Source organism: Scyliorhinus torazame, chromosome 1, assembly GCF_047496885.1.
Source record: "Scyliorhinus torazame isolate Kashiwa2021f chromosome 1, sScyTor2.1, whole genome shotgun sequence".
NCBI lineage: Eukaryota > Metazoa > Chordata > Chondrichthyes > Carcharhiniformes > Scyliorhinidae > Scyliorhinus > Scyliorhinus torazame.
The window spans coordinates 304132256-304156188 of NC_092707.1; the positions used below are offsets into that span (position 1 = coordinate 304132256).

The following is a 23933-nucleotide window of genomic DNA, read 5'->3' on the forward strand; positions in this document are numbered from 1 at the left end:
TATCCTACAGATGTGTTCAATGGTAAAACCATATTTTTGGCTGTCATAATTTTAGTTGGAGGTATTCTTTTGAAACAAATTTGTATCTCTGTTAACATTTTCCACAGATTTCTGAGTGCAATCAGTTGGTTAAAAAAGAACACCAAAACCATGAACGGACAGAACAAAAGTTAAAACAAGCAGAAACATTAGCAGCAGAAACGTTGCAGATACTTAACGAAAGTAGAAAAGAGTTTGAAGAAAAAACTGAGCACCTCACAAAGTTGGTCAGTATTATTTTTATAGCAGAACTTTATAAGTGTTGGTGAGATCCATCCTATTCCAAACCTTACTGTGCTTTTGTTTTGCTTAATTCAGCATGAGGAAAAATTAGCTGCAATGCGAAGAGAAAGTACGTCAGAAATCAGTTCCAGAGATGAGAAGATCAGCAAGCTGAAGAAACAAATTGCAGAAATCTTACAAGGAAAATCTTGGTACTTTTTTTCCCTGCAAGCTTTTTCTTTCTCTTGAAGGTAGTGAGTCATGCTGGATTGTATTTTCAAAGCTATCAGCAATCATCTGGCACCTGGATTGAGTGATTTTTCTTTATATATAGACTAAATGGGATCAGGCTACTGAAAAGTATAGATATTACCATTGAGCACAATGCAGCCTTTGCTCATACTTTGTAGAGAGACACACACAGGAAATCAGGTTAATTTTCTTACCTTCCCTTGTGAGAAGATATCAAGCCAATTCTAACATCTGCACGATTGTTCCAGCAGAGATCAGTAATCTGATTAGGGCCCTTACTAATCTGAATGACTCTCTATCATACAACATGGTGAATTCATTCAATTCCAAAATGCATGTGCACTCATTTGATGGGGAGTGCATCAGATACCATTTTGCACATGCAAAGCAGGCAGATTATGATGTCCATCAGTATTCAATGCTGATTTGACACCAACGCTGTCATTTTCAAATGCTGCACATAATAGCCGATACGCTATCTTAATCTCGGACAGCGGAACATGATGTTAAATGGCATGAAGGACACCTCCAACAGCACTACTTAAGGGATCATGAAATATTTACAAGTTAGTTGCTGGATTATTTCTTCTGGTTCTTGGTGCAAGTGTATACATTTTCAGAATTTTCCTATACTTGGTTCAAGTTTGAATAGTCTTTAGGAATGGTCTGGATTGTACTGTTGGACACTATTATTAATTTAAAAGTTTGTGCTGAAACTCATTGCTTCCAAACAGGAGTGGCCTGGTAGAGCTTCTTCTAAGAATTGAGCATGTCTGGGAGAATGCACAGAGCAGGTCAAGATGCTAGAAGAGGGAAAAAATGAAAAAGGATTTTCAGCAGGAGGCCATATCCCCGGGGGTCTTTAGAGAGCGGTTGTCTTAGTTTAACTTTGACGAAGAACCATTGCTCAAGATGTCTTCGCTTCACTAAATTGTTGCTCGTTTTAGCCTTAGTTTACTTTATTCTTATTCTGTCACCTTTGCTCATGAGTCGCCAGTATCTTTCTGATACCGCCACGTGGTTCAAGTCCAAGTAATGATTAATAATGCAACACACCGCTTAGTAAGAGTTAAATCAACGCTCATTCGCGGGCCAGGCCACCGTGGGGGCACCCCCGGGGCCAGATCACCCCGCAGGTGGCCCCCCCCAGGACCCCGGAGCCCGCCCGTGCCGCCTTGTCCCGCCGGTAAGGTAGGTGGTTTAATCTACGCCGGCTGGACAGGCATTTTAGCAGCGGGACTTCGGCCCATCCGGGCTGGAGAATCGCGCGGGGGGACCCGCCAACCGGCGCAGCGCGATTCCCGCCCCCGCCGAATATCCGGTGGTGGAGAATTCGGCAACCGGCGGGGGCGGGATTCACGCCAGCCCCCGGCGATTCTCCGACCCGGCGGGGGGGTCGGAGAATCTCGCCCCAGGATTCTCTACTTTTATCCAGTTCTCTGAGTCACCTGGATTTGAAACACCAAGGCAAATCAGTGGCTAGCTACTAAGCAACAAGGGTTTCCACAGATGACATGGTTTAAAACTCCTGCATGACATCCACGCAGATATGCATAGCAAGCCAACAATAAGGGTCATGCGACCTAAAGTAACATAATATAGCACACCATTGTGTTGTACCTGTAAAACCTCAGGTACTTTCGACCAGTTTACTTATTTAAAGGTTTTACCCAGGTTGTCTTTATTTACGAGGAAACAAACCACAAACACAAGTTCAAAATTCAGCAATATTTATTAACACAATTAACCCTTATATTACCCACAAGGGTACTAGAGGTACCACAAGGTACTAGAGGTACCCAAGATTAGTGTATACTACCCGTAAAGATGACTTGGTAGCTATGGATCTGATTGCTGGAATTCCTCTGGCCTGTCTTCACAAAGGTGGCTCTCGCTGGCGGTCTCTTCCTTCCTTCTGGCTTGGTCAAGGTTTGGTCTGGTCTGGTCTTCACTTCTCTGATCTGGTCAAGGGTACCTTGCACGTCGCGTCTTCATTTCTGAGGAGTCCGGAGCACCTGTTTTAAACCTCCTCTGGCTTTGCATACTTTTCCCACTTCCTGTGGCCTTTTGCCAATGGGGTATCGAAAAGGGCTTTCAGTGTCCGATGGTCCTATTGACAGGTCACCTGGGCCTGCGCCAGGTGTCCATCTCCCATTGCCGTATTTGCATGTACTCCTTGCCAAATAAGGTAACAATGGGAATTCTATGCGTCTGCGAGTCTGGCTCAGTCTGGGTTCGTAACGATAGGCCAGTGCATTTTAATCGGATTGATTATTGCTTCATGGCTGATTGACAGGGCAGGTCTGGACATGTCTTGGCAGCCTGTCCGACCTCTAGTGTATTCGAACGTGGCCAGTCTGAATTCCCATGAGGTTGTGCTGGAGCGACTGTGGCTTGCTTTAAAGTGTCCAATTCTTTCATTTAAAATACCCACTTTTAATCGGGCCTAAATCCAGGCCTTGCTAGGTTTCCACAATCTCCATTCACAAGCAATACTTCTGCTGTCTGGACACTCTGGAGAAGGCCTGTAGTACTCAACTGATTGGATATCAATATTTGTGTGGCATGTTGCAGACCCTGCATTATGGTGAGTTCCACAGGTGTGCTGATGCAAGTGCACAGCATTGCATGTTGGAAAAGTTGGGGGGGGTCCAAGCTAAACACAACGCTCTATGCCAAGCATTTGCTGAATTCTCCCATTCCCTCAAAGGAATTTCCCTTCCATTGAGAGGAGAATTTACAGTAGGCTTTCCCATGCACTATGAATTTGACTGTGTACACCCATCCTGGTTCTGTTACTTGTGCCCGATGTCTCACCATTTGCAAATCCTTCCTCTAACTTAACTTCTAAAATGCAAACAATCTCAGCCTCTAAACCACTGGCTGAGTGCGAGACTGAGTGACAGTATCAGTTCATGTTTGCTTTCTTGTTCTTCCACTGAATGGGCAGGTTGCAGTTTGTGGGTATCTGAAGTAAAAACAGAACAAATGTGTGGTGAACCACTGTAATAGGAGATGTAAGGTAGGACCTGCACTACAGGTTCGCCGGTAGCTCCTGCCGGCTGGCTCCGCCCACGGAGAACTGTATAAATATGTATGACCTCCAGTGCCCTGCCATTTCGCCAGCTGCAGCAGGAGGCCACGCATCTGACTGTAATAAAGCCACAGTTGTACCCAACTTTAGTCTTTGTGCAATTGATCGTGCATCAATTTATTACAGTCAGATTTTCCACAGAATGGATATCCGAATTAAGCCCGATCGCCTGCAGCTGGATCCTCACTCGCCCAACGCCAGGAAAGACTTTGCTCACTGGCTAGCATGTTTTGAGGCTTACATCAACGCGGCGGACCCCGCGCCAACGGAGGCTCAGAAGATAAACATCCTGTACTCCAGACTGAGATCCAGCGTGTTCCCGTTGATCCAAGACACCACGAATTACACAAAAGCAATGGAACTCCTTAAGGAACACTACGCGCAGAAGAACACGCTCTTCGCCAGGCATGTACTCGCCACCCGCTCGCAACTGCCTGGTGAGTCCATCGAAGACTTCTGGCGGGCCCTAATTCCACTCGTCTGGGACTGTGACTGTCAGGCCGTTACGGCCGCCGAACACGCAAATCCCCTCATGCACGATGCCTTTGTGACGGGGATTGCGTCGGACCGCATCCGAGAACGATTACTGGAAGGGGCCAGGCTCGAACTGGCGGCGATGAAAACTTTGGCGCTCTCCATGACGGTCGCATCCCATAACGTACAATCGTACCCCTCCCACCGCGCTGCCCACCCTTTTACGCCGTCCTACCCGACCTGGACCCCGCCGCCGACCTCCTCAGCCAGGGCCCTGCCTTCCCAATACGCGTGCGCCACACGCCGATCCGCGCACTCCTGGGGTCCCCGCTGCTACTTCTGCAGTCAGCAGAAGCACCCCCGCCAACACTGCCTGGCCCGCACTGCAGTTTGTAAAGCCTGCAGTAAAAAGGGCCACTTCGCGGCTGTGTGCCAGGCCCGCGCAGTCGCTGCGATCGCACCCGCTATCGCCCCCTCCCCCACGCCAGATGCACAATGGGAGCCGCCATCTTCTCCTCCTGGGTCCATGTGTGACCAATGGGCGCCGCCATCTTGTCCCCCTTTGGCCACGTGCGCCCCATGGGCGCTGCCATCTTGTCCCAACCCCGCAATGTGCGCACCATGGGCACCGCCATCTTGTCCCCCACATGGTGTCTGGACATCCCAACATCGGAACCGCACACGCTCGCCACCCGAAGCATCCGATGGCTACGCGCAGCTCGCTTCGATGACACTGGACCAATCTCACCCGCACAACCTGGCCACCGCGTCGACGACGGTTAAAATCAACGGCCACGCGACCTTGTGCCTGCTGGAGTCCGGGAGCACCGAAAGCTTCGTTCACCCAGATACGGTAAGGCGCTGCTCCCTCGCGGTCCACCCTGCCAATCATAGGATCTCCCTAGCCTCTGGATCCCCCTCCGTCCCGATCCGAGGGTTTTGTACAGTCACCCTCACAGCCCAGGGCGTAGAATTTAGTAACTTCCGCCTCTATGTCCTTCCTAATCTCTGCGCTGCACTCCTGTTGGGCCTGGACTTCCAGTGCAACCTCCAGAGCCTCTCCCTCAAATTCGGCGGGCCCTTATCCCCCCCTTACCGTTTGCGGCCTCGCGACCCTCAAGGTCAATCCCCCCTCCCTTTTTGCCAATCTAACTGCGGATTGCAAGCCCGTTGCCATAGGAGCAGACGGTACAGCACCCAGGACAAGACCGTCATAAGGTTCGATGTCCAGCGGCTGCTGAAGGAGGGTATTATCAAGGCCAGCAACAGCCCCTGGAGAGCCCAATTGGTAGTGGTTAAAACTGGGAAGAAACACAGGATGGTCATGTATTACAGCCAGACCATCAATCGGTACACGCAGCTCGACGCGTACCCCCCCCCCCCCCACGCATATCTGATATGGTCAATCAGATTGCGCAGTACCGGGTCTTCTCAACAATTGACCTGAAATCCGCCTACCACCAGCTCCCCATCCGGAAGTTGGACCGGCCATACACTGCCTTCGAGGCAGACGGTCACCTCTACCACTTCCTTCGGGTCCCTTTCGGTGTCACAAATGGGGACTCGGTCTTCAAAGACAGATAGACCGAATGGTCGACCAGTATGGTTTGCGGGCATCCTTTCTGTACTTAGATAATGTCACCATCTGCGGCCATGACCAGCAGGACCACGATGCCAACCACGATAAATTCCTCTGCACTGCCACTCTTCTCAACCTGACCTACAACAAAGAGAAGTGTGTGTTCAGCACGACCCGGTTAGCCATTCAAGGCTATATAGTTCAAAACGGACTTCTCGGGCCCGGGCCCGACCGCATGCGCCCCCTCACGGAACTTCCCCTCCCCCACTGCCCCAAGGCCCTCAAACGCTGCCTGGGGTTCTTTTCCTACGACGCTCAGTGGGTCCCAAACTATGCGGACAAGGCCCGCCCACTCATTCAGTCCACCCAATTCCCCCTCGCGGCCGAGGCACAACACGCTTTTGCCCGCATCAGAGCAGACATTGCCAAGGCCGGGATGCGTGCAGTGGACGAGTCACTGCCTTTCCAAGTAGAAAGCGACGCTTCAGACGTCGCCCTTGCCGCCACTATAAAAAAGGCAGGCAGACCCGTGGCATTCTTTTCCCGCACCCTTCATGCCTCTGAAATTCGACACTCATCCGTCGAAAAGGAGGCCCAAGCTATCGTTGAAGCTGTACGGCATTGGAGGCATTACCTGGCCGGTAAGAGATTCACTCTCGTTACGGACCAACGGTCGGTAGCCTTCATGTTCAATAACACACAGCGGGGCAAGATCAAAAACAATAAAATCTTGCGGTGGAGGATCGAGCTCTCCACCTATAATTATGAGATCTTGTATCGCCCCGGTAAACTCAACGAGCCCCCAGACGCCCTCTCCCGAGGTACATGTGCCAGCGTACAAGTGGACTAACTCCGGGCCCTTCACGACAGCCTTTGTCACCTGGGGGTCACTCGATTGTACCATCTGGTCAAAGCTCGCAATCTGCCCTACTCCGTCAAGGAAGTAAGGACAGTCACCAGGGACTGCCAGGTCTGTGCGGAGTGCAAGCCGCACTTCTACCGGCCAGACCATGTGCGCCTGGTGAAGGCTTCCCGCCCCTTTGAACGCCTCAGTGTGGATTTCAAAGGGCCCCTCCCCTCCACCGACCGTAACACGTACATTCTCAGTGTGGTCGATGAGTACTCCAGATTCCCCTTCGTCATCCCATGCCCCGATATGACATCTGCCACTGTCATCAAGGCCCTCAGCACCACCTTCGTTCTGTTCGGTTTCCCCGCCTACATCCACAGTGACAGGGAATCCTCATTCATGAGCGATGAGCTGCGTCAGTTCCTGCTCAGCAGGGGTATAGCCTCCAGCAGGACGACCAGCTACAATCCCCGGGGAAACGGGCAAGTAGAACGGGAGAATGGGACGGTTTGGAGGGCCGTCCAGTTGGCCTTACGGTCCAGGAACCTCCCAGCCTCTCGCTGGCAGGTGGTCCTCCCTGACGCTCTACACTCCATCCAGTCACTATTGTGCACCGCCACTAATAACACACCCCATGAACGTGTTTTTACCTTCCCCAGGAAGTCCACATCCGGGGTGTCGCTCCCGACTTGGCTCGCTGTTCCAGGACCGGTCCTTCTCCATAAGCACGAGCGACTCCACAAGGCGGACCCCTTGGTGGACAGGGTTCATCTGCTCCACGCCAACCCTCAATATGCCTACGTTGAGTTCCCCGACGGCCGCCAAGATACTGTCTCACTCAGGGACCTGGCACCGTCAGGTTCCATCCCAACACCCCTCCCCCCCCACCAATACGCCCCACCTCCCACTGCGCCGCCAATATTGACCCCACCAGACCACCCCCCCTCCCCTTTTCCGCACAAGAGGACGAAGAGGACTTCACGCTCCCGGAGTTCCCCGATGACTGGCCAGCATCAGCACCGCCGCCATCGGTGCCACCTCCACCACCGCCAGCACCGACTTTGCCACCACCGTTACGCCGCTCCCAAAGAAGCACCAAAGCACCGGACCGGCTGAACCTTTGACGGACTCCGGAGAGTCAACATGGACTTTTCTTTCCCTACCACTGTACATAATTGCACTAATTGTATATAGTTTCACGTCATCCTCGCCGGACTCATTTTTAACAGGGGGTGAATGTGGTGAACCACTGTAATCGGAGATGTAAGGTAGGACCTGCACTACAGGTTCGCCGGTAGCTCCTGCCGGCTGGCTCCGCCGACGGAGAACTGTATAAATATACAGACCTCCAGTGCCCTGCCATTTCGCCAGCTGCAGCAGGAGGCCACGCATCTGACTGTAATAAAGCCACAGTTGTACCCAACTTTAGTCTTCGTGCAATTGATCGTGCATCAAAATGCAAAGTAAAAAGTGCAGACTTCTGCCCTCTGCCACTTCCAATTCAGGTAACTTTATGGGATGAGGGAGAAGTGGGGTGAAAGGAAAATTAGGTATGCATTATATACTAGATGTCATACATCGTTGATCACTAGAAGGAAGTGTGTCAGGGTGTTGTGTGACATGTTTGGTTGAAGTGGCTGTCATAGTTGAATACCTGCCAGTGTTTGCAAATTGCATTGTGGGTGTGAGGCTTGCACCTGTTCTAAGTAATGTGAGATGATGTAAATCATTGGAATTTTAGAGTTGAGTATTGATTGATGGAGATTGTTGGAAGATCCATTGGACTTTAGTGAAGTTAGGAGTGGGTGAGGTTAGTGGTGCAAGTGCTGGGTTATGCCATTTGACAATTAATTCATTGATACTTATGTGGGTGTATGTTAAAATTCTTCCTGTAGTGTATCCATTTTCTTGGAGGAGCAGGGATTGACCAGTGCTACTTGCTTCCACTGCCTCTTGTGCATACAAGACTTCCCTCCTTTTCCCTTGGTGCACACTCTCTTGCATGTTCAGCCGTTGCTCAAAGATTCAGAGGGATTCAGTTTTCACATGACTCTCATTTCTTCTTGCAGCCACAATGCACCTCTACTTTAAGAGATGTGGACAGGGGTGGGCGCAATAAGAAGTCCAGATTAAAGTCCAACAGATTTGTTTTGAATCACTAGCTTTTGGATCGCAGCTTCTTCCTCAGGTGAATGAAGAGGTGGGTTCCAGAAACACTTATATAGACAAAGTCAATGATGCAAGACGATACTTTGAATGTGAGAATTTGCAGGTAATTAAGTCTTTACAGGTCCAGATGGTGCGACTGGAAAGAGGGATAATCACAGGTTAGAGAAGTGTGAATTGTCTCAAACTAGGACAGTTGGTAGGATTTTGCAAGCACAGGACAGATGGTGGTGGTGGTGGGTGGGGGGGTGGGGGGGGGACGTAATGTGACATGCATCCAAGGTCCCTGTTGAGGTCGTACTCACGTGTGCGGATACATGTTCTATTGCTTGTATACTTTTTAGTCCATTCATATATGTCGTTATTATGAAAAGTAGAATGAAAAATGTCAGCGAGACAGAAAAAACTGTACAATAAAAGTTGAACATTTTATGGAGAAATTGTGCTATTTATGTTAAAAATACCGGTTTCCTTGGCTTCATGAGCTTCATTTCTGTTTGGGTTACTTTCAAATGGATTATTATTAGTCTCATTAAATAAATCATGGCATTTTACCGTTGCAATTTAAGTACAATACATTTGTTTTCCTGATCCAATAAGGGAACGACAGCGACAGTTACATGAACTGAAACAGGAAGTAATGCGGTTATCAGAAGAGGCCAATACACTTCAGAGAGAACTTAAGTTGCAAAAATCTCTTAAACAGGTAAATGTTATAAATATTCAAGCTATTATCAATAAGCTATTCATAGTAGGTTTTAATTTTCAAGTTAACTTTTGTCACTATTGATATAATTTCATCCAGTAATCTATCATCTTGGTGTTCTCTGCTGATGATGGATTTGAAACTGCAAAACTAACCCAACATCTTCCTTCCACTCCCCCCCCCCCCCCCCAAGGTTGAAAACAAAACCTTACGGTGCGATTTTACAGCCGCTGCGCACATGTGCGAGAGCGCGTTGCGGCCTTTAGATTGCAGGAGAGGCCAAAATCAGGAACCACGCCAGGCGCCGACAGTTTGCGATCTAATTGACCTGCCCCCGTTGGCGAAATCAGGATCCTGCTGTGGCTTGGCGAGAAACCAATAATCACCAATGAAAGCCAATCTCCACACAATTAACAGAAACGACCCCTTATCTAACAGCCTCCCATGAATTAACCACCTCCCCAGCAAGTGGTCACGTGGCACCCATTAGTACACCTTTTCAAAAATGTGAAGCTGCTGTGGGGAACCTAGGAGGTGAGTGGCCATCTTCGCTCCTAGACAATGAGCCCGGCAGCCCCAATGCTCGTTGGGGGGGGGGGGGGGGGGGGGGTCGCCCCTGAGCTGGGTGGTTGTCTCAGCGCCTGCATGTCTGCTATGCCAGCTCCTGGTTCCTGTGTATTCATAACCCCAAACCCTGCCTGTCTGTCCCTCCGACCGTGGAGGCCTCTGGCTGTGCGGCTGAAGGCTATTGCTAATGGGGATAGGCAGTCGTAGTTAAGTGAGCACTTCACACATCCCAAGGGAATTCCCGTGGGTAGGCGTGCCATGTAGCATGTGGGTGTTATTGCCTAGCACCCCAATCAGACCGTGATGCCTGGACACTGTGCCTGAACACTGCTGGAAACAACACCAAAGACTCAGCGGTCAACCATCAAACACTCAGGGGCTGGGTCTCAGCACCAGGGACATTTCTGCAACCAGAGGGTGGGTGTGCACTGGAGAGGAGACCAGTGCCCGGTCCAGGTAACATTGCGTGCAGGTGTCTGGGTACTGGGTCTGGGGTCCGGTGACCAGGGTTCCCTGCTGCAGCTGGGGGTGCGTGGGCAGTGTGTATTGGATAGCAGGGGATGCAGTGGTCGGTGGGGAGGGCAAAGTGGGGTGAAATGGGGGAATTGAGGGTCCAGGGGTGGATGACACCACTGGTTGTTTGTCTCCCACCCTCTCCAATTCCTTGCAGCTATTACACAGGATGGATGATATCTTGGACCCCGCGGAGACTGCCATCACGGTGCTGTTGGCAAGCCAGGTGGCCAGACACCGGCAGCAGAGTCAACAGAGGCTTGAGGCATGAGCAGGGCCCCATCCCGAGGACCTGGCTGCCTTTTTGGCATATCTGTCGGGGTTATTCTGCGCACAGATAAGACAATTTTCTATGTAATGGCTTACATCTTCCTTTAAATTTGGCCACCAACAATGCTGTTTGAGATGGGCTGTAGTGGGATCGATTCCCTGATGTCCATGACCGTCATGGAACAAACAAATCAATTGGTTCCTGTCCTGTTCAGGAACCACATAAAGGGTGTCCTTTAACACCACACCGTCATGTGTGGTCAGTGTATTTCTGAATCTCTCGTAGGAGCCGGGATACTTTCCCTTTACAATGTCCTTGAGATTGGTGTCCTGCTTCTGGGCCTCTACTAGATCCTCGATTCTGGTCTTTGTGACCTGAACTGCACTCACTGGCGCACTTTCGGGGGTTTTCCAAAAATACCCATGTGTGGAACCTGCCTTAGCCAGTGCGTCGGCTTTTACATTTCCAGGGGGGAGGAACAATTGTGGCTGCGGACTTTTATGATCCCAAATGTCCTGTTCTGGGCTTTTTCTAAAATAATGGGGCTGAGGGGAGGGGTTTCCCATCTGCGGAAACAGATCCTCTTGCTTCCCACAGGGGCAGAAATTCCATGAGGCTGTTACAGACATAGAGGCTGTCTGAGTATATGTCTGCTGGGCTGGGGAAGGAATCTGGGTGCTCAACTATGTATGCGATGGTCGCAAGCTCTGCTGCTTGCACACCTAGGTGTCCGGGTAGTTTCAACGATATTTCCTCGAGGGCGCGTCCCTGCGCGTCCTCGACATAGATCCCGCAATCTGTTATGCGCTTCCCATCTAAGACTGTGGAAGATCCATCCACATAAATCTTAATGGGCTCACACGTGTCCGTGAGCGGGGGGCTCTGAGATGAATTTCCTATCTTTCTGGGGGATGTTTTAGCGATAAAGGGGCTTGTATTGTGGTGTGGAGAGATAATCTCACATTCGTGGGAGGTTCCGGGGTACTGTAAATTGTCGGCTAAGTAGGTGTGTGTCTTTGTCCTTTTTACTGTGATGTCTCGTCCCTGCAAGAGAAGGGTCCATCTGGCTGCTCTTATTTGGCTTACTGTACCGTCCTTGAGTCGTCCGTCCAGTAAATGTTGGGTGGGGGTGTGTTCGGTCAGAATTGTGATGGGGTTCAGTCCGGTAATATATGAAAAGTACTGGACTGCCCAGAAAACTGCGAGCAGGTGCCTCTCACAGGCTGAAAATCCCTGCTCCACAGCATCTAAAAGTCGGGAGGCGTAAACTACGGGTCTTAACTGGTCATGCCATTCCTGGAGGAGCACGGCTGAAAGGGTGCGGTCTGTGGTCGCTACCTCTATGGCGTAAGGGGAAAGCGGGTCTGGAACTTGTAGTGCGGGGGCTGCTATGAGTGCCTGTTTTAAAGAGTCCACAGCATCCGTATGCTGCGGAAGCCATTCCCAGAGGGCTCCTTTCTTTAGGAGGTCTGAGAGGGGCGCTGCCTTGCTGGCGAAACCGTCAATGTGATTTTGGCAGTAGCCAACCAGTCCTAAAAACGACCGGAGGGCTGAAACGTTCTGGGGAAGGAGCAATTTAGCGATCGAGTCAATTCTTTTATGCTCGATCTCCCGTTTACCATGCGTGATAATTGTTCCCAAATATACCACTTTTTCTTCCAAAATCTGGGCCTTTTTGGGGTTGACTTTACAACCAATTGAATGTAACAATTCCAGAAGTTTGGACAGAAGCTCAATATGCTCTTCCTTGGTGTCTGTCTGCAGTAGTAGGTCGTCTACATACTGTACCAGACATTCGGGGCGAGAGAATTTCACTCGTCCATTTGCCAGCTGTCGGTGGAAAATGGGGGGGGGGTTGTGGAAGCCTTGTGGCAGGCATGTCCACGTGTACTGCTGTGCTTTAAAGATGAAGGCAAATTTGTACTGGCACACCTTTGCCAATGGAATGGACCAGAATCCATTACTGATGTCCAAAACCGTGAAGTAGCGGGAATTGAGTCCCTGCTTGAGCATGGTCTCGGGACTTGTTGCTATGGTGGGGGCTGCTGCGGGGGTGACTTTGTTGATTTCCCGATAATCAGTGGTCAGTCGCCATGATCCATCGGGCTTTCTCACTGGCCAAACCGGGGCATTATTAGTGGAGGCTACTGATCTAAGTACGCCCTGCTCGAAAAAGCTCTCTATTACTTTTGAGATTTCTCCCTCTGCCTCTTGGGGAAACCCGTACTGATTTGGGGGTCTGGGGTCAGGTCCTGTTACTTGTACGGAGCCAGTCATCCGTCCACAGTCGTGCTTGTGGGTCGCGAATGCTGCCCTGTTCTTTTGCAGGACTGCCCTAACCTGCTTGTCTGTACTAAGCGTGGTCGGGTTGAACCAAAATTCGCCTACGACGCTAATTTTGTTCATATATTCGCCTATGTTGAGCGTTGCGGGGGCTCTTGCGGATTTTGCCATCTTCCAGACACACTGGTTGACTGGATCAAATGAAAGGTGGTGGGAATTGATGAAATCAATTCCCAGAATGTGTTCTGCTGTGTGGGGCAGGTCAACTAAAACCACGGGGTGCTTTGTGGTGATGTTACCAATTTGAATGGGTACAGGGGCTGTGACGTGTCCCTGCTGTGAGTGGCCTGTAAAGCCGCTGAGGGTGATAGTGGCTGTAGTGGGCCACGTGTCCTTTTGAAATAGGGTGGAGGAATTTATGGTGGTGCGGGACCCTCCTGTGTCCCAGAGAAATTCGATAGGCGGTCCCCGAATTTTCGCTGCAACTATGGGTCGTCCTGACCTATCCCAAAGGGTGTCGCAGACCCAACTGGGGGAGCCCGTACACAGTCAGTCCGTTCCGGTCAAGTCCGTCTGATCCGAACGGGCGCTAACGCTATGGATGGGCTCTGTCTTTTTCTTAATCAGAGTGCCCGTCTGTTGGGCTCTTTGTGGCTTTTTAGGGGCATTGCACTCTTTTACGAAATGTCCCAACTGTCCGCAGTTGTAACACTCTAGTGACTTGGGTGGGGGGCTGTTCTTTCCCTCGTTCACCCATGCGGGGTTCTGGTGTGTTGTTTTTACTGCCTGCATGTCTGCAGCGGCTTGCTTTTCCTCGCTATTTTTAACGGTGGGTTTGCTCTGAACAGATTGCTCCCAAACGCGGGACAATCTTTTGACTACCCACTTCTCGTTATGGGCCTCCTCTGAGGGATCATAACTCGTACAGGCTTTCTGTCCTGCATCTGTGGCATGGGAGATAAGGGTGCGGTTCCATTTGGCCATGTTGTCTGGGGACAAATGGGCACGGTCTACGTCTCCAAAGACTGCTGCGAAGTGAATCCACAGGCATCCTGCGAATGCTGTGGGGTGCTCAGATTTCTTCTGCCTACATTTATTGAGGCCATCTACGGGGTCACCCCGGCTATACCCGATCGCATCCAGGATCGCGGTATGCATTTCTGCAAGGGTGCCTCGTCCTACATTCTGTGGGTCGGGAAGGGCTGCTGCTACCGACGGATCTAAACTCAAAACCATGAGCTTTACATGCTCTCTCTCGTCCAGGCCGTACATGTTCGCCTGACGTCTAACTGTGGCAAAGAACTGGTGGGGGTCTGAGGTGGGGAGGAACGGTGTGATCTTCTCGCACGCGTCCCGTAATTGGGTCACTGTTAAGGGGGTGGAATATAGATATTCTGCATCGTCTGATGTGGCTGTGCGGTGGGTGGTTACAGGGTTCATTGGAGCCTGAACTACCTGCTGTGTGGGGGGTTGGGGTGCTTTTTTCTTTTGGGTTTTTCCCTGCGCACATGTTCCCTGAACATATCTCTGCGCTGTTTCTTGTAACTCTTCCCAATCAGGACTGTCTTCCTGGTCTAACTTTTCCCCAAAGTTTTCCTGAAAACCTTTCTGAACAGAAAGCAGTGATTGCAGCTCTGCAATCTGCTTCCGGCACTTTGCATGATCTATGGTGCTCTGTCTTTGTTCTGTGGTGGCAGCGTGGAGTGCTCTTAATGCTGCCTTGAGATCACTACACTGTTTCTGTAATGTCTCTACCTGTTTTTCTGTCTCTTTTTTTCCCAGGACTGCACGTTGCGTGTCCTGATAGGCCTTTTCATACTGTGACTGGAAACTGCTTAAATGCGCCAGACAAGACTGGTGACCCCGTTTGGCGTCAGCCACCTCTTCATCCTTTGCTGCCAATTTCCTCCTTAATTCTAAATTCTCTTTCTCAGCTTCGCTCACATCGACTTTACTCATCCGATGTATTCCCTCAACTTTTTTGCGGAGCGTCTTGACGACCTCCTCTGTGCCTCGCAATTGTGCCAAACAGGACACGATAGCCATTGGCTTGCGAGCTTTTCCCAAGCTCTTTTTGTGTATCTTGCTCAGGTTCTCCCACCAAGTATGCCCTATACATCGTTATCGCAGAAATCATTCCACAGGGGCCATCCTTTGCCCTTGAGATATTTCCGGATTTCCTCCTCCCAAATGGGACAGTGTCCCACTCTACTGCTGCTGGTCGCTGCGACCGCAAATTCCTCAGGGTTCATGAGGCGCTGAATTGCCTGCATGGCCATCTCTTTTATCCGACTGCTTCTTTTAAATTTGGAACAGGGGGCTAAGGCGGTGTTGTAGATGCGGGTACGGCTTTCGCTATTTTCCAAAAATACAGACTTCCGACAGTTTTGACGCAACAAAAATCTATCAGTTTTACCTTATAGCCCTATTAGTTACCAATGCATACACACACCTCCGAATTATGACTATTGATCAGAACTGCTTGAACTCTTGTGGTTTTCTGTTTCCAATTGGGTTTCTAATTCAAATTTCTTGGGTTCTCCCAGAGTGGTTTTCCACTTCTAGATCAGGTCCCGGCGGATGTCGCCAAAATGTTGCTCGTTTTAGCCTTAGTTTAATTGCTCTTATTCTGTCACCTTTGCTCTTGAGTCGCCAGGTATCTTTCTGATACCGCCACGTGGTTCAAGTCCGAGTAATGATTAATAATCCAACACACCGCTTAGTAAGAGTTAAATCAACGCTCATTTATTATATACAGCAATTAATACTTATACATTAATTCTACTTCTAAGCTACAACTAACAGGCCAATACTTAACTTTGGAAATGGCCCACCAGGTCAGGGAAACGAATGGCCTTTCGTATGGGTTCTGAGCCTGCGGGACTCAAAGCTGGTACAGGTCGATAGTCCGGAGTGTCTATCTTGTAGCGATCGTTGGAGTAAGACTTACGATTCTAGCGGCTGTTGTAGAAGGTCAGCAGAAGGGTCTCGAAGGGTGCGGAGAGGAGAAGAAGGGTCGATTTGAACTTGGCCCCTATTCTTATAGCCCCCAGGGGCTTCCCGCCTCTCGGGGCGGACCTTGTACCTGGTTCCAAGTGATTGGACTTGGTCCCAATCACTTGATTCGATATTCTCCAATGCTGAAGCGATTCCTTGATCGAGGGGTGGTCGTTTACCTCTCTTTGTGTCAGCTCCTGCTGGTGCCGAAAAGTCTGGGTCGGCTTTGTGTTACTAATTTGTAGCATATTGTTCCCGGGGTTGCTACTTTATATGCAGATGGCTGGGGTGTTGTTATGTTGATGGCTGCAGGTATCGATTTGGTCTGGCTTCCCCAGAGGCGATTACCTGCTGTCTGTTTGAGTCCTGTTGGCTGATTTTTCCATCAGCTTCTTCCGTTCGCCATTTTAAATCTGGGTTTGGCCATTCTAATCGGGAGTTAGCCATTTTACATGGCTACAATACCCTCTCCCGGTGGCTGTCAAGGTCTCCGCAGCCCTGAACTTTTACTCCTCGAGATCATTCCCGGGCTTGAGCGGGGACTTATGTGGCATCTCACAAGCTGCAGCCCACAAGTGCATCCGTGAGGTCATGGATGCCCTGTTTTCCCAGACAGCAAACTATATAAAATTTGACATGGACCAAGCCCAACAAGATGCCTGGGCAGCAGAGTTCTCTGCCATTGACAGGGTGCCCCAGGTCCAGGGGCTAACAGATGGCAGGCATGTCGCCTTTGCACACACCAGGCTGTCGGGGAGTTCCCTACATCAACAGGAAGGGGTTCCATTCCCTGAACATGCAGCCCATGTGCGATCACCACATGAAGATCATGAACGTGTGCGCACGCTTCCCGGGGAGTGTGCATGACAGCTACGACCTGGGGCAGTTAGACACCCCGGCCTCTTCAAGGATTACCTCAGGATGGCCGGTTGGCTCTTGGGGTTAAGGGGTACTTATTGAAGACCTGGTTAATGATGCCAGCACGGAGGCCGGCGACCGATACGGACACCCAATACAACGAGACCCATGTGGCTACCCAGGCTGTCATTGAGTGGTGTATCTAATTCCTCAAAATGAAGTTCCGGTGCCTAGGCTACTCAGGTAGTGCAGTGCAGTACATTCCCCAGACGGTCGCTTCGTGGTGGTCAGCTGGGCCCTCCACAAACTGGCACAGCAGCGGGCAACGTGCTGGAGGTGGAGGAGGAGGAACATCCGGCCACTGAGGAGGAGGAGGACGATGAGGTGCTGGACCAGGAGGGGCTGGAGGACGAGCCCAGGGAGGACCCCCAGGACCAGCTGGAGGATGGAGGACAGGCAGCAGCCGGAGGTTCAGCAAGCTAGAGGGCCACACCTTGGATGCTATCACTCATGCTGCTGACATCATGCACCAGGCTCTCCCCTGCAGTCACCACCCTAGCAGTGTTGGCCTTGGTGCCATGCATGGTGGGTGCCAAGTCCTTTGCTCGTAACCTCTGGGACTCCTCCTATCAGCTATGGACCTACTGAGTGTCACTGACATCTCCCTCTGAATATCACGCTGCACCCTCTCGACTGTATCAGCTCCGGGTAAACCTGGTCCAGTGGCTCAGTATCTAACCTGCACCGACTGGGTCCTGGGATCTAACAGACCTCTGACTGCTGTCTCACCTGAGAGTTCTTCCTCCATCTGATGTGCATCAGCAATTTCGAAACAATTCCATTAAATTGCACCCTTAATCTTGTGCTGACCAATTACTCTTCCACAAGCAATTTTGGTGCGGTTATTGAATGTTCTCTTTGTTGTACACTCTTTTCCTTGTAACTTCTATCAACATATTTGACAGTTCTTTTCTTCATCTGGCCAAAGTATTCTAACTACTATCACCATCCTTTCCATCAGTTCTTCTTCCAAAAACAACTCTTAAGATACCTTGGTTCTTTTGCCCAATAAACATCAAATTCCATGTTTCAAATTGCTGATTTCTTCAAAGTCAGTCCTTCAGTACAAAACCGACAACATCAGCACCTTCATCAGCTTGCACTCCCTTACAATGTTGAGAACATTATGCCACTTCTCTTACCAGTGTTAATATTAAGGTGAAGGTTGAAATATATAATATTTTATCAAAATTGTATTCATGTATAGAATGGGGCCAGGTGGAAGGATTTTATTTTTTAAATGGTTAGACTTTGGATAAGGCCATCTGCATCATTACGAATTCTTGCATCTCACTTATGTCCTTCACATCATGCCTTTCAAAGTATTCTACTTAAACATAATATGAACCCATAAAGCAAAAATCAGTGAATTGCTGATATAAAGACTTAAGGGGTTCAATGAAGTAGATATAGAGAATTTTGCACTGGTGGGGGAATCAAAAACTAGGGAGCATTTATACAGGATAGTCACTAATAAATCCAATCAGCAATTCAGGAGAAATGTCTTTAACCAGATTCAATAAGACAAACAGCATAGATGCATTTAATGGGGAAGCTAGCTTAGTGCATGTGAGAGAATGATATAAATGATATGATATGGTGCTATGATACCTTCAAAGATTTGTGTAGACCCAGGTGTTACTGTTCCTTGCATCTTCTTTAAAATTGTACCATTTTATATTGTTTCTCTTCATTCTTCCTACCAAAATTAATCACTTCCCATTTCTCAGCATTAAGTGCATCTGTCCATTTCACCAGTCTGTCTATGTCATTGAAGTCTATTACTACACCACTGTTTGTTACATTTCGAAGTTTAATCTCATCTGCAAACATTGAAATTAGGGTCTGCATACCCAAGTCCAGGTCATTAAAATATATCAAAATATCTTCAGGATTTGGCCTGAGCCCAGGGAATTCTCAAATATCCAAAAGAGGAACTGCAATTGTTAAGAGCGAATTCTTTCAGAACTGTGATAAGAACTGTCAGAGCCAAGAGTCTTATCTACTTTGTGCTTCAATCAAGATGACCTATATTGTCAATTACATTTTAAAAATATATATTTTTATTCAAGTTTTCAACAATTTTACAACAAATAAACACAACCCTAACGCCATCCCCTGCCCCACCCTCCCCCGAACAAAGCCCCCCCCATCCCACCCCACCCCTTGATGGCAACCAGATCCCCAAAGTGTAAGATAAACAAACCCCATCTCTGGTGGAACCCCTCATCTGCCGCTCTCAGAGCAAATTTCACCTTCTCCAAATACAGGAACTCCATTAGATCCTCCAGCCACTATGAGGCACAAGGGGGAGAAGCTGGCCTCCACCCGAACAGGACCTGCCCTGCGAGCGATCAACGAGATGAAGGCTAAAACATCTGCCCCCACACCCATGTGCACTCCAGCAGGTCTGACATCCTGAATATGGCTCCAAATCCACGTGCAGGACCTGACATGATGCTGAAAACCAACCCCTAAAATGTTTCCAACTTCGGGCCAGACCAGAACATATGTACATGATTGGCTGGGCCTCTCCCATACCGCTTACAGGTATCCCCCACCCCCTCAAACAACCCGCTCATCCGAGACTTTGTTAAGTGCGCCCTTACACCACTTAACTGAATCAACCCCGCCTCACGCACAAAGTTGAGGCATTGACCCTTCGCAGCACTTCACACCATAGTCCTTCTTTCAACACCATCCCAAACTCTTCCTCCCACTTGACCTTAATCCCTTCCATGGAGATCTTATCTTCCTCCATGATCCTACCATAAATAGCCAAAAAAAAACGCCTTCCAGCCAGCCCACCAACAGCACCTCCTCCAGCAACGGGGAGGACGGTGCCACCAGAAAGTTCGGGAAGACCTTTCTTATGAAGTTCTGCACCTGTATATACCTGAAGCCCCCCTCACGCTGGAGCCCAAACTTTACTCCCAACTCCTCCAAGCTTGCGATCCGTCCCTCCAAAAACAGATCCTTCAGCTCTTTCATCCCTCTCTCCTCCTATCCCCAAAATCTTGCATTCATCCTCTCTGTCTCAAACCCATGGTCTTTAACCCCACCATGCGAAAAATAAAAAGTTACAAAGAAAATTTGTGAGAACCCAAGTTCTAAGGGATATTTAACATATACCACTGTTGTGCTGAAACCACAGTGTGCCTTAACCCGTATATGGTGGACAAATGACTATTAAGTCTGTTTCATATAACGGTTCAATATTTATTTACTTTCACACAAATGTTAATGTTACTCAATCATAAACACATACAACATAAGTTAAACTACAAAGCTAGTACACACAAGACATTACTTAACTTCAAGTGAATAGCAAGTACCAGGCAGATATGGCCTTTATCTGTGACCCACAGGCTTTCATTTCTCGATGGTTGGTTGTTGGTCTTCCTCGTTCTTGGCTCTGGTCTTCCTTCTGCTGGTGGCGTGGACTGTCTTCTTCTTTGGCCGGTGGAGGGTCACTGTTGCTGCTGTTGAGAGAGTGATTGAGGGATTGCGCAGCACTTTTTATCCCAGGGATTTTGCGCCCTTTTGAGCCACCAATCAATTGATCAGGGCTTGATCATCCTGATCAATTAAGTCCAATCAAGGCCGCCACGATGATCATGGTGCCCTTACCGGTCATGTCCATTGGTGTCTGAGGCACATAGGTCTTTCCAAATAAGGGAAACAGACACTTCGGAGTCTGTTACGTTGTAGGTGATTTGCATTTAAGCCCATTCTCCCGGGATGGCCTTTTTCCTATGTTACTTTGCAAAGTCGGGGCTGCAGCCTTTGTTTACGGAGAGCTGCAGCCTGCATTTCCTTGAACTTAGCCACTTTTCCCAGCATCCTTTCGGATGCCATTTTAGGTGGCCACACACAACAAAACTCCAATCTCAGGCACAGTACAGAACAATCATCGTTCCACATATTTATACAGAGAGCACCAGCATGTAGGATTATAGTCAGTGTGATCAGCATTAACCGCAACAGAATTTTAAAAAAGGCAAGATGATGCACAAACGACATATCACTTTATCAACTCAATATGGTTTTTGCTAAAACAGGATAACAGGCAACACTCGCCCTCCTGCTCAGACATAGAATACCCAGGAGAAAAGACAATAATGTGAAATCAACAGCATAATCACAAGGGAATAAAGTGCAGGATTATTGATGAACTGCAGGATCTATGTCACTTGGATAGGCCAAAGCTATGATAGGATTGTGGAGCACCCGTCAGGGTCCCTCAAAAGTTCCATTGAATGAAACACCTTCACCTCCACCGTGCTGTGGCCCAAAGCCCAGGCAGCAAAGAATCTAGGGTCGGATCGGAAGGTAGGACTCGACATGACCAGCTGCCTCCACCCCTCACGACGAGCATCGAGGACAAAATAGCATAAGACCAGTGGTCGGGACCTCCAAATGGACCCAGGTCTCGAAGACCGGAGACAATGTGCTCCGTCGAACATCCCCCCCCCGCCCCCCCCCCTCAATTTGCGATCCACCACGACCTCTCAGTTCCTGTCCTCATTACAGCCTTACTTCAAACATGGATAAAAGAACTGAATTCAAGAGATAAGGTGATAATGACTGCCCTTGATATCAAGGCAGCATTTGCCTGAGTGTGGCATCAGGGAGGCCTAGAAAAGCTGGAGTCAATGGGAATCAGGGGAAAATATTTTATTGATTTTAGTCATATCTAGCATAAAGGAAGATGGTTGTGATTGTTGGAAGCCATTTATCTGAGCTCCAATACATCACTGCAGAAGTTCTCAGGGTAGTATCCTAGGCCCAACCATCTTCAGCTGCTTCATCAATGAACTTCTTTTCAAAGATGGGCCAGACGTGGGGATGCTTGATGATGATTGCAAAGTGTTAAGAACCATTTGCAACTCCTCAGATGTAGAAGCAAGCGATGTCCATATGCAGGAAGACCTGGAAAGCAATCAGGCTTGGTCCGATAGGTGGCAAGTAACATTCGTGCTGCACAAGTGCCACACAATGACCATCTCCAATAAAGGAGAATCTAACCATCTCCCTTTGACATTCAATGGCAATACCGTCATTTAAACCTCCACCGTCAGCTTCCTGAGGGTTACCATTGACCAGAAACTTAACAGGATCAACCACATAAATACTGTGGCTTCAACAGCAGATCAGAGGCTGGGAATTCTGCAGCCAGTAATTCAGTTCCTGACTTCCTAAAGCCTGTCCACGGTCTACAACGCATAAGTTAGTAGTGTGATCAAATACTTTCCACTTGCCTGGTTGAGTGCAGTTCCAACAGTACTCAAGAAGCTCAACATCATCCAGGAAAAAGCAGCCTGCTTGATCTGCACCCCAGCCACCATCTTAAACATTTACTTCCTCCACCACTGACACACTTTGTCAGCAGGGTGTACTACATATAAGAAATGCACTAGAGAAACTCAGCAAGGCTCATTGGGCAGCATCTTCCAAGCTCATGACGTCTACCAGCGAGAAGGGCAAGGACAGAAGATGCATGGAAACACCACCACCTACAAGTTCACTTCCAAGCCACACATCATTCTGGCTTGGAACTATATCACTGTCCCTTCCCTGTCACTGGATCAAAAATCTGGAACTCCCTTCCTAACAGCATTGTGGGCTTACCTATACCAAATTGGCCGCAACTGATCAAGAAAGCTGCCCACCATTGTTTTCTCAAAGGCAGTTAAGGATGGGCAACAAATGCTGGCATGACTCGTGCTGCTAACATTCCATGAAGTAATAAACTAAAACTTGTGTGGATGAAAACAAGGATCCAGGGTGGATGGGGAAATTAACTATAGCACCATTCAAGTGGAGTGAGTGAAAAATAGGGGGCGGGATTCTCTGATCCTGAGGCTAAGTGTTGAAGCCGTTGTAAACGCCATTGTGTTATATGACGGCGTCAACAGGCCCCCAGGAGTAGCGATTCTGAGCGCTTCAGTTGGCCAGCACTGCACTGGAGTGACCCACGCCACTCCAGCTGCCGATACCGGCGTCAAATGGGCGACGCGGGTCTGTGCATGTGCACTGCGACCGGCGCGATTGCGCGCATGCGCGGTGGCTTCCTTCTCCGTGCCGGCCCCAATGCAACATGGCGTAGGGCTACAGGGGCTGGCCCGGAGCAAAAGAGGCCCCCAGCCCGAGAGGCCGGCCCACCGATCGGTAGGCCCCGATCGCGGGCCAGGCTACAGTGGAGGTCCCCCCCCCCCCAAAACCCTGCCCCCGAAAGGATGCACGCCGAGGTCCCGCCGGGTAAGACCACACGTGGACAGCTCCGGCGGGACTCAGATTTTTTTTGCGGCCATTTGGCCCATCCCGGGTGGAGAATCGCCTGGGGGGGGGGGGGGGGGGAGAGGGGGGCGTAGAGCGGCCCCCGACCGGCGCTGCGCTGGTGCCAATTCTCTGCTCACCAGATTCTCCGGCCCAGTGTGGGCTGAGGGAATCCCGGCAAGGGTGTAAGTGATAGGGGACAATATAGTCAGGGGAACAGATATTGTGCAGTGCAGCCACAACCAAGGGTTCTAAAGGTTGTGTTGCCTGCCTGATGCCAGGGTTAAAGACATCTCATGGCTGGAAATGTATTTGGGAAAGTGGGGGGGGGTTACCCAGATTTCATCCTTCACTTAAGAACCAACAATGTAGGTAAATCTATGAAGAAGGTTCTTCTGAGACAGTTCGAGAAATTAGGGTAAAAAAAAAGGAGAATCTCTGGATTGTTACCTAAACCACACACCAATGGCATTGGGCTAAACAGGTTAAAGATTAAATGCAAGAGTGGTGTAGGAGCTAGGAGTTTTGTTTCATAGACCACTGTCAACTGTACTAGGGAAAGGGGGACCGGTTCTGTTGGGACAGGCTCTACCTAAATCAGATGCGACCAGTATCCTGATGAATAACTTGGGGAAATAGATAGAGCTTTAAACTAATTAAGGGATAAGGAGTTGGGCAGATTCTGGAAAAGGGTAAATTCAAAAGCAGGAGAAATATCAAGAC

The 23933-nt window shown here is 49.4% G+C and overlaps 1 protein-coding gene across 4 annotated transcripts in view; it reads left to right on the top strand.

Annotated features, from left to right (window-relative positions):
• LOC140423598 (uncharacterized) overlaps positions 1 to 23933 on the top strand; it is a 75214-nt gene that overhangs the window by 46024 nt on the left and 5257 nt on the right. For 3 of the 4 annotated variants that reach the window (XM_072507798.1, XM_072507796.1, XM_072507797.1), the window contains exons 4-6: positions 108 to 266; positions 358 to 473; positions 9277 to 9382. In XM_072507798.1, coding sequence (XP_072363899.1) covers positions 108 to 266; positions 358 to 473; positions 9277 to 9382 — 381 coding nt within the window. Of the gene's footprint in view, positions 1 to 107; positions 267 to 357; positions 474 to 8579; positions 8711 to 9276; positions 9383 to 23933 lie in introns of those variants that run through there. The other variant, XR_011947648.1, reaches the window with a different exon arrangement.